At 41.0% G+C, this 11,870-nt stretch overlaps 1 protein-coding gene across 1 annotated transcript; it reads left to right on the forward strand.

The window, feature by feature from the left end:
* Nucleotides 1-1,060: 1,060 nt before the first annotated feature.
* Nucleotides 1,061-11,201, forward strand: FAM111B (FAM111 trypsin like peptidase B). Its single transcript, XM_044259377.1, has 3 exons — nt 1,061-1,254; nt 2,074-2,240; nt 8,667-11,201. Exons 2-3 carry the CDS (start codon nt 2,160-2,162, stop codon nt 10,782-10,784), a joined length of 2,199 nt encoding a protein of 732 aa, XP_044115312.1. The 5' UTR covers nt 1,061-1,254; nt 2,074-2,159; the 3' UTR covers nt 10,785-11,201.
* The last annotated feature ends 669 nt before the right edge of the window (nt 11,202-11,870 follow it).

The following is an 11,870-nucleotide window of genomic DNA, read 5'->3' on the forward strand; positions in this document are numbered from 1 at the left end:
CTTCTTCATAGAATGACAAAGTTTAAATGAGATACCATATATCAAAAATTTAGTCTATAGCACATGCTTTTAAATATTACCATAGAGGGGGCCTGGGTGGCTCAGTGGGTTAAGCCTCTGCCTTCGGCTCAGGTCATGATCTCAGGGTCCTGGGATTGAGCCCTGAATTGGGCTCTCTGCTCAGCAGGGAGCCTGCTTCCTCCTTTCCCTCTGCCTACCTCTCTGCCTGATTGTGATCTCTGTCAAATAAATAAATAAAATCTTAAAAAAAAATATTACCATTGGTACGGGTTGAGGTCACTCAAGGAGAAAGTGATTACGCTCTACATCTGTTTTTGCCCTAAAGTCTCTGAACTTCCCTGGACATCTAGTCAATGAACTGATGCTTTGTAGGCCAGCTGCCTTTATTGTGAGTACAGAAGCTGGGTCCCCAAATAATAATCTAATCCAGGTCAAGCTGACCTTGCAGACCAGGTTAGGCCTGGAATGCAATGGTAATGAAGCAACCCCAGCTTGAGGAACCCAGGGAGGCAGGCTGGGCCCTGCACCCCCACATCTTTCTTGGCTCTTTCCCTAGGTATGTTCCTTTGGCCTCCTGGCTTCCTGACAGGCTGTCCTTTGGGGACTAACACCCAGTTTAGTAAATTCCATTATCCAGTTTCTTAGGAGTATGGTGTGCTAAAGAACTATAGGTGGCCCATGGTTACAGATTTGTTGGAGTCCGCCGCGCCAGAGCGGAAATCACCTGCTCCTCCCACTTCCGCCCGCGCCCGCCCGCGCCCGCCCGCGCCCGCCCACCTCCCAGCCCTTCAGAAGAGGCGCGAAGGCGGGAGGGCGGGAGAAGACTGCACAGTCGGCCTCGTATCAGGATGCTGGCCCTGGGGCAGGCTGCGCACTGCGTGCGTGGGCGAGACCGAGCGCACCAAGAGGCCGCTAGCGCACGCCCGGGCTCATTCCGGGAATCTCCCCCGCCCCCGGCCTCACCACCTCGCGGGATGGGGTCCACTCCAGCCTCTACCGCCCGCCCCCTCGGTGGCCAGACTCGGCCAATGGGTTCCCGAAGTGGCTGTGTTCCTGGCCAATGAGAGCAGACCGCCCCCTCGCCGCCAGCTGACTGAACGAGAGCGCGGAAAGCTCACTTCCACTTTCCCCGAAGGAAGAGTTCCCGCAGGAAGCCGGCCCAGCCCCATCTTCCCAGCTCTTGCGAATCCCGGGACAGCGGCCACCGGCTGCGTGGGCACTCTTGACGCATCTGTGAGTGGTGCTTGGGTCCTCAGTCGGACGTGGAGTTCTTAGAGGGCGATTGTGAAGAGCACTAGGCAAAGGACCCTGGTCCTGAGCCAAGAGGTTTTGGGGATAAGGGATAAGCAGCCTCCCATTGTGGGAACCCCCTTTTCGGCCGCCCCCCCCCCCGCCAGCCTCAAAGATCAAGACTTTTCCTCCTAGAAAGACACTTGGAGATCAGCTAGGAAGCTGTTTCAGCTACCCTGCTGTGTGCCTGGGCATCCGGAGGGGAGAGAATAGGCGGGTGGGGCAGGTCAAATAGCAAAACCGCTGCCCAGGGTCACTGAATCATGATCTTTGAGGGTAGGGTCCGATATCTTCCTTTTTAACAAGCCCAGAGGGGTAATTCACAGAACTCTTCTCAGGCCTGTGTGAGCCTCAGAACTGTTAGGCTTTTCCTTTAGCGGGTTCTTCCCCTGGCTTCCAGTAGCTTCCTCAAATGTGTGGACCGACCGATATTGAACTGAGATTTCAAGGGGTACCCACTTGTATATCTCCGATTCTGTGTGTAGCTGTAGCTCTTTCCTCTCTAGTCTGCCCCACAAACTCCAGCCACTGAGGCCTCCCATGATCCTGAACTTGTCTTCTCAACTCAAGGAAACTGCTAGTCTTCTGTTTCCCTTCCCTGAGATATGGTCTGGAAATGCTCCCCAGGTGGAAAGCTAGATGTTCATAGGGATTACCTCATTTGATTTCTCTCTCTGAGGGATGGGAGATCACTGTTCTGCACTGCCTGGAATCCAGTGTTTGAAAGTTGTTTCACGTACCCTGTCTTTCCTTTGTTTTTAGTCATTACAAGTGGGGGAGGAAATCCACTTCTTGTTTCTCTGACTTGGCCACTAACAGAAGTGAGTCATAGTTCCTTAGAAGTCATCATGAACTCCATGAAGCCTGAAGAGAACAAGTCATTCACTACTACAGAAAATGGCCAGAGTAGCAGATCTGAAGATTCAAAGGTATGTCTCCTTTTTAACAACTCAGCATATTCTAACCATAGCACAGTATTAGGATCCTGGTAGAGGATAAGCTGATAAAGAATGGTGGTTAGAAGCCCTTCCTCTGTGTTGTGGAAAGTATATTTGGAAGGTCACATCTCTAAATACTTGTGCAAAACCAGATGATAGTGTATGAATTAGCAGTGCAAAGTGTGCCTTTTTAGACAACAGGATGACTAAAAAACACTGTAAGACGCTTGATACCAGAAGGACAGACAGGCCAAAATAATGCAGTTACTACGTATTGAGAAATTAGTGTGTACCTGAAATTATTTTCACAACTTCTTGTGGATTATCTCATTCACCATTTAATAAAACAATACATATTGTCATCATCCCTTTTTCAAAATTGAAGAAACTGAAACCCACTTTTCTTAAAGTTGCAAAAATGATGAACTTGATGGTGAGGATTTGAATTCAGGCAGTCACACTTCAGAGTTGATTTTTGGCCAACACAAAATATGCAAAATGATAATACTGACTCAAGATACAAACAAGTGTTTTGGAGTGCAGAGAGGAGAATGCCTCATTCACACTCAAGCAGTTTCATCTGAGACAGATCTTACAGGATGAATAGAATTTCACCAGGGAAGTGTATCCAGCATGAGGGAATATTTGAGTCAAGTCATACACACATGAAGACATATCTGGAAGCAGTCTAGATAGACTTGATGATACGGAAGAACTCAAGAATATGGTAACGAATAATGCCGGGAAGATAGTTTGGGGAAAGATTCCAGTAGGCTTTATTTTAATCAGAACTTTTTTCTCAGGAAAAAAATCTTCTAATTATGAAATAATGAAGCGGGTTCATTGAATTAGAATTAAATGAAATGTAAGATTAATTTCTTCTAATCACTAGCCACATTTCAGGTCCTCAGTAGCCATGTGTGGTAAATGACCGACATATTGGACAAACAGATATAGAAAATTTCCATCACTGAGGAAAGTTCCACGAGACAGTGCTGCACCAGGTTCAGGACATCTGTGGCCTTGCTATGCCAAGTGTGATCTACACACACCAGCAATACTGATCTTGCCTGAAAGCTTATGACACCTCTCTGATCTGCATTTTAACAAGACCCCAACCCCCAGATGATTCACAATTTCTCAAATTAAAATTTGAGAAACACCGATCTGAGATACCCTTATAGTTGGATACTCCTTATGGTGAAATATTTATTTAGCTTATATAGTATTGTTTCAAAAGGGGAAATTTTTCTTTTCCTGTGAGAAAAGAAAAGGGATTCATGGTCCCTGTGTCAGGAAAGTACAGAGAACTGGGCTGAGCTTCAATGAAGCACCACGCGATTGTTTCAAGGATTCATTTATGTTTCCCATCACTACGCTCTGCTTCTCATGCTGTCGTCTGGCTGGTTTTCTGCATGGTGACAACAGAACTTCGGTAATTTCAGAGTGCATACCTGCATTCGCTGCCATTTATATCATGAGTCCATCCTGGGACTCTGAGAAAAATTCCTTTGGCATGTAACTTTCCACCATTGCTATACCAAACTATGCGGCTCAAGGAGACACTTGAGCAAGCAAGGCCTGTCCCCGAGCTGGCATGAATTCATTTCTGTAGACATTTGTAGTTGTAACGAAATGGCAGAGCTGTGCAGTGGATTTTTTTTTAAAGATTTTATTTATTTATTCGACAGACAGAGATCACAAGTAGGCAGAGAGAGAGAGGAGGAAGCAGGCTCCCCACAGAGCTGAGAGCCCGATGCGGGGCTCGATTCCAGGACCCTGGGATCATGACCTGAGCCGAAGGCAGAGGCTTAACCCACTGAGCCACCCAGGCGCCCTGTGCAGTGGATTTTTGGAAAAGAGCAGCAGTATCCTTTAAGTCCTTACACTCCATGCTTAAGGATTTGGGTTTCGTTCTGTATGTCAAGAAGTGTGTACAGGTTTTATCCTTGAATTTTTAAAGAGGAGATTTTAACTTAAAATTTTGGATAAATTATTCATCTTGAAATTCCTATGGCTACACTGTTCAGAGTGATAGCCACTAGCCACATGTGGCTATTTAAATTTAACTTCAACTTAATTAAAGTTAAGTAATGAAAATATATAATATATAAAATACATAATTCAGACCCTCACTCACAGTGAGTGCATCTCACCTGAGTCTGACATCTTGGGTAGGGTAGATATTGTTGGGCATCTCCATAAGTTACCTAAGAATAAATATAAGAAATGACTTATATATCTTTCTGGATAAAAATTATAAGATTTATTGGAAGACAATGAAAAGAGATCTAAACTGATGTTGAACTATAAGATACTTAGGAATAGGAAAGCTCAACATACTTAAGATGTCAGTTCATCTTAAATTCACATATTGATTTAATATAATCTCAATTAGGAGTGTGACAGTGTATTTTTGAGGGACTTAATAAGATGACTAAAAGTTAATGGGAGAACAAAGGACCAATAGCCAAGACATTTATGAGTATAAAGAGTAAAGTGAGGAGAGTGTCCCTATCAGATATGAATGCTTATTATAAGGTTGTACTAATTAAGAGAGTATTTGGCCAGACGTAGAAAACTGTAGCACTGGAACAGAGCAGAGAGCATGGAGACAAACCATAAAATATATGAAAATGTCTTTGTATTAGTTTGTCAGGTTTGCTGTAACACAGTACCACAAACTGGGTTCCTTAAACATCAGACATTTATTGTCTCATGGTTCTTGAGGTTAAGAGCCCAAGGTCAAGGTGTCAGTATGCTTGTCAGCTTCTGTGAGCTCTGAGGGAATGATCACAGACCTCTGTCCTTGGCTTGTGGGTGGCCATCTTTCTCATGTGTCTCTTCGTATGGTCTTTCTTTTATGTACATCTGTCTCTCTGTCCCAGTTTCTCCTCTTTGAAAGGACATGAGTCAGATTAGAGTAGGGACCCACCTTACTCCAGTATGAACTCATTTAAACTAACTACAAAAACCCTGTCACATCCTGAGGTAATAGGGGTTAGGAATTCCACACATCAACTTTGGGGCGGGGGGTGCAGAGTTCAGCCTGTACTCTCATATGGTAAAACTGGCAGTTATGATCAGTGGAGAAAGGGCAAATGATTCAATATTAGTGCAGGGAAAATTATTTATCTCTGAAGCAAAAATTTTTAAAAAAGACTGAAACCTCCATCAGGCCATATACAAAAATATATATATACAAAATGTTGTAAATATGTATATACATATTCATATATGTATAAATGTATATATTGCATATATACATGTATGTACAAAATATTGTAAATATGTAAATATGTAAAAAGAATATACAAAATATACAAAAAAAAGAAGTTGAGATGAAAGACTAGACTAGAAAAAGCAAGCCTTTATACTTTTTAGAAAAAAAAAATAGATTAATTCCATGAAAGTTAATCTTATGACATAGAATGATTAATAAACTTGACAACAGAAAACTAAGGCCTTCTTATCTTGAATGATGCCTAATGAGAATGAAAAAGCGAGCCAGATACTCAGAGTATATGTTTAACATATATAATAAGTAAACAGGTTGTATCTGGAGTATAGAAAGGGTTTTCGAAAGTCAAAAAGAAAATAGTCCAATAGAAAAATGGGCAAGATGTGAACAGGCAGAAGCACGAAAAGAGGTTTAACTCTCATTAGTAATTAAACTAATTAATTAAGATGCCATTTCACATCTGCAAGTTGGCAAATATCGACAGTTGGGCAGTACAGTCTTTTGACGAGGATGCAGATTTAAGGAGATTTTTACTATCCACTGGGGGAAATGCAAGGTGGTACAACTATTCTGTAAATAATATGGTGGTATTTAATAAAGGGAAGTATTCAGAGATCCTAAATTGGAGGAGTCTCACTCCTACCCCCGAGTGACATTCTTGCACATGTGTACCAGGCAACATTCAATGATATTCACAGCAGAATGGAACCACTGTTTTTAGTAGAAAAAAACCTGGAAATGACCTAAATGTGCATACACAGTTAATTGTTTCAGTGGATTCTATTTAACTGTAGACGTGAACGTGGGAGGGCACCTGGGTGGCTCAGTCAGTTAAGCAGCTGCCTTCGGCTCAGGTCATGATCCCAGGGTCCTAGGATCGAGTCCTGCATCTGGCTCCCAGCTCTGCAAAGAGCCTGCTTCTCCCTGTCCCTCTGCCTGCTGCATACTTGTGCTCTTTATTTCTCTGTCAAACAAATGAATAAAATATTAAAAAAAAAAAAGAAAAAAAAAAGTAGTGAATGTAAGACTCCATCAGTTAGAATTAGTCTCAGAAAAGTAGTGAAAGAAATCACAGAACAAACTTAATAGGATGTCTTTCCATAAAATTAAAACAAGGCACAACCATACGGTGTGGTACTTCTATTTTTTTTTTTTTTTGGTACTTCTATTTTAACAATATATGTTTATGCACCTAAAGAAATGTAAACAAATTATCAGTTTAAAACAAATTCAGGGGGTGCCTGGGTGGCTCAGTGGCTTAGGCTTCTGCCTTTGGCTCAAGTCATGATCCCAGGGTCCTGGGATCGAGCCCCGCATCAAGCTTCCTACTCAGTGGGGAGCCTTTTTTTCCCCCTGGCTCTGCTATTCCCCCTGCTTGTACTCTTTCTCTCTCTCTCTCTCTCTCTCTGTTAGATAAATAAATAAAACAAATTCAGGATGAGTGTCTTTAAGAATGAGAGAGATATATAAGGTGAAAGAGGAGCTTCTTATAAATTGTAATATGCTATTTCATAATCTGGGACGTAGATACAGAGATGTTTGTCAGGAGATGGCCTATACTGCTTTTGCACATAACATGTATTGCAAGTTTTTCTAAATGGTATATAAGCATTAAAATAAAGGAAGAAGCTGAGTGTGCTTCACAGAGTGCTAGCCTGGGTGGTTGAGTGGATGGTGACCCTGTTAACAGACTCAGGAAACCCAGCAAGAAGGGAAGGATCGGGAGTAAGGTTTATGACTTCAGTTTGGAAAGTCTTGAGGGTGAAATGCCTCTGATGTATCCAGGGGTAGATGTCAAGGACCAAACACCATATTAATATCTGAAATTCAAATGAGAGGACATTGCTGCAGATACAGATTTGGAAAGTAAGTAGTAGCTGAAAATGGGAAGGAAAAGAAAGCTCCACGAGAGGAAGAAACTCCCTGTGCCTGAAGCCAGAGCTCATTCAGTAGCACTGGCCTCCCAGATAAACCAAGCCCCTCCATCCCTCCTGAGTTTACTGTCTTCAGCTTTAGTCCTCAGTTCATATAGAGTAGGTCCAAGCCTTGAGATTCCGTAAGAATTCCCATCCAAGTTCTACCAAATCCTGTGCTGTCATATTTTTCACTTATGTCCTTGGTTTTCATTCCTGTTGCCATCAGATTATCAACACTTTTCCCCAGACTATTGCCAACGGGTTCTGTGTGTATATGTTTTTGAATACATATATTTATTTGAATATGACCATGTGTATTTTCTTGTATATCTACCCCGTCCTGGGATTTATCAGTCATTTTAGTATATCATGTATTTCCTTAGTGCTGTTTAAAGTAATACAGAGTAGAACTAAGCAGATACTTGTTGGGAATTTGTGAAAGGTGATGTTTCAACTGTCCAAGAGGCGCATTAAATAACTCCAGCTTTACTATTAAGTAATACAGATTTTAAAAACAGTCAAATTAAGTGGCATTTCATCTATCAATTGGCAGATATTTAAGATAATAGTACTGAAATCCTTTGGAGGAGTCAGCCATATGGTCGGTCTTTTTGGGCAGGAAGTGGAGAAGGAGCAGGAGGAATTGATACAATTTCTCTGGAAAGCAGTTTGGCGGCATAGATGTTGTGAAGTACGTTGTAACCTTAGTCTCAGTATTTCTACAGCTGGGAAACTGTCCTAGGGAAATATTCCGTTTCCGACGTTCCGACAAAATGTTTTATGTATATTTAGAGTAGTATTTAGAGTAGTAAATATTTAGAGTAGTAAAAACTTGGAAACAGTCTTAAGTATCCAGCAACAGAAGAATGAATTAGAAATTATTGTATAGTGACATATCCTGTGGCCCCTCAAATTGTTTCAGAGGTTATTTAATAGCATATAATGTCATTAAATACAAATATATTTCATGACATGTCAGTCAATGGCAGGTTGCTTAGTAAAGAGGAAGTTCATGCAGCACGGCACAATTTAAAGAACATAAGATTTCTGTGTGCTTGTAAAATCATAGAAACAAATAAAACAACATGTAGAATGGTTATCTCTGGTGATAGAGTAATGATTGGTATTATTTCCCCATTATTCATTGTCCATCTTATTATCCACTTCTTCACACTATCTATTAGTTTTATAAGTAGAAAAACATGAAACATTATTATTAAAGATGGTTCTTACTAAGTTCTTGGTCTTTCCTTTTTTAAGGATACGGTCTTGAGGCAGACGCGTCTTGGCTCACCTGCTGCTCACTCTCTCTCTGACAGTAAAGAACGAAGCAGTCTCGTTAAGCTAAAAAGTGAAGTCAAGCATGAAGCATCTGTGGCAATTCAGAATCCAGACCTGAACACCAGAGAAAAATGTTTTTTTACTTTTTCATTGAATAAACCCTCCGGGAAATCAGACTTCAGTGTGTTTACAGCACATGGTGAACCCACAGAGAATATCTACTCAGCCCTGAAAGCAAATGGCAATTTCAGTAAAAGGATGGAGAAGCATCTTAATAAGAACATCTTTGTTTGTGAAAAGAATACGATAGGCGGATACGTAAATTTAGGAATGCCTCTCAAGTGCCTACCTGAAAATGCCCATTTTAATATAAAGCCTGGTCCAAAAAAGAGTGGCCTGGAAGATGACCAGATACTACGCCAGTGTGAAAATCCGAACATGGAATGCGTTCTTTTTCATGTGGTTTCTGCTGGAAGGAGTAGAAAGAAGATTCTCAAGATGAAGGAAATTTACGAAAAAGGAAGTACACTTTGTATCTATGCCTTAAAGGGTGAGACTATCCAAGAAGCTCTACTCAAGGATCGCCGTTTTCGTTCCGACCTTGATGAAATTGAATGGGAAGTAAGGGAAGGTCATCAGAAAATTTATGAAAAACAGTCCCTGGTGGATGAAGTATCTGGAAAAACCTTAGAAATGGACATTTTAAAGAAATGTGTCAGTAAAGGTGCCCCTAAAAAAATTAAACAGAATGAAAATGCCAATGATGAAACCAGTCCCTGGAATCAGATACAGTCTGAGATCAAAGAACATGAACCAGAGACAGATGGGGAGACTGAAGATGTAGAGGGCAACAGAGAAAAAATCGTCCCACCTCAGAATCTAGCACATGATATTGCCGTTAAAAAACGACGCACAATTGCCAGAATTAGGAGTTATTATAGTAATAGTTTCAACAGAAGACACTGGAAGAATAACTCAAGACATAGGCAAAGGCCTCATGTGGTTATGCAGCATGTTATTAAGCTAGCTATCCCGAGGACAGCAACTGACCTCTGGCTAAAGAATTGCCAATCGTTGGACAAAAGTATAATGGATCAATACCCAAATTTGAAGGAAGAAGCACTTTGGATGAGAAAGTATTTGCAGGATGAACAGAAGAGAAACAAACTGACAAGCTTTCAACAGTTCAACGTATATAAAAAGTATTTTGGAAAAGTGACTGAAAATTCTACTTCAGTTGCAACCTGTGAAGATCTTCTCCATCTTAGTGAGTCAGTTGGGTTCATGACATGGGACAATAATGGAATCACAGGGAATGCTACTTGCTTTGTCTTCAATCATGATTATATTTTCACCTGTCGGCATGTAATACATTTTATGGTGGGAGTAGGCACAGATCCAAGATTTTGGCCAGATATAATAAGCAAATGTGCAAAGGTATCTTTTAAATATAAAAGGTTCCACCCTAACAGTGTTGATTGGTATAACTTTGAGGCATGGTTTGAAGTGTCTGATGGATCTCTAGATTATGCCATTTTAAAGCTAAGCAAAAATGGAAATGGATTTCCTCCAGGCCTGTTTAGACAAATTTCCTCTCCACCGCCTTGTGGTTTGATTTATATAATTGGTCACCCAGAAGGCCAGGTCAAGAAAATAGATGGCTGTGCTGTGGTTCCTATAAATCAGCGGTTAGAGAGGTACCCAGAACAGCATCGAGATGAGGTGGTAGGACCCCATGCTGCCACTTACAATGCTTTCTCTATGTTCACCCAAAGAAGTTTCCTACCAGAAGTCTGTAACACTGACACACTTAGCTATGATACCTGTTTTTCCAGTGGGTCCTCTGGCTCCCCAGTGTTTAATACCTCTGGTGAATTAGTTGCTATGCACACTGTTGGGCATTTTTATACTCATGGAGGTAAAGACAATGCCATTATTGAATTTGGCTATTCTATTAATTCAATTCTTTGTGATGTTAAACAGAAGAATGAGAGGTTGTATAAATTATTAATCGAAGAGAACAACGAGAACCATAATGAAAACGATAACAAACAAGAGTTGTTTCAGTCTCATCAGACTGTACCCATGGAACACTAGGAAAAAAAATGTTTTATTCAAGAAAATATGCCAATAGCTTAGAGTATTGGGGGGATGTTTCCTTAAATTGTAATGAATATTTTTATTTTTTTAAAATTTTTCAGAAAGCACAAGCAGGGGGAGTTGGAGGCAGAGGGAGAAGCAGGCTCCCTGCTGAGCAAGTGTCACATATACCCTGATGTGTATTGTTAACCTGAGCAGCATTGCTAACAATAGCCAAACTACAGTAAAAGCCCATGTGCATCAGCTGATGAATGGAAGATGTGGGGGCACCTGGGTGGCTCAGTTGGTTAAGCAACTGCCTTCTGCTCTGGTCATGATCCCCGAATTCCGGGATCGTGTCCAACATCTGGCTCCCAGCTCCATATGGAGTCTGCTTCTCCCTCTGATCTTCTCTTCCCTCAAGCTCTCTCTCACTGTCTCTCTCTCAAATAAATAAATAAAATCTTAAAAAAAAAAAAGAAAGAAATGGAAGATGTAGTATGTATTTTGCAGTAGAATATTACTCAGCCATCAAAATAATGAAATCTTGCCATTTTTAACAATGTGGATGGAGCTAAAGTGTATTATGCTAAGCAAAATAAGTCTGAGAACGACAAATACCATGATTTTATTCATGTGGAACTTAAGAAACAAAGCAGATGGACGTATGGGGAAGGGGGAAAAATAAGAAGAGAGAGGGAAACAAACCATAAGAATAAACTGAGGGTTGATGGAGGGAGACGGGTGGGGGATGGGCTAAATGGGTGATGAAGATTGAGGAGGGCACTTGTCTTGTTGAGCACTGGGTGCTGTATGTATGTGATGAATCACTAGACTCTACTGAAATTAATATCACATTATATGTTAACTAGAATTTAAATAGAAATTTGAAGAAAATAAACGTCTCTAATTTGCAACTAAGATTGTAAATCAGATTCTTTAAAATAGATGCACTTGCCTCTTATTGGGAGATAGAAATAAGATGGAGACCATCTTTTCTCATCTGGCAAACAATGTCATAGAGAAATGAGTGTCTAGAGAGAGTAGTGTTGGCCACCATTAAGTGTCAGTGTCTAGTCCTCAGCTTTATGTATATTGAAGAGT

This window comes from Neovison vison, chromosome 7 (genome assembly GCF_020171115.1).
Source record: "Neovison vison isolate M4711 chromosome 7, ASM_NN_V1, whole genome shotgun sequence".
Lineage (NCBI taxonomy): Eukaryota > Metazoa > Chordata > Mammalia > Carnivora > Mustelidae > Neogale > Neogale vison.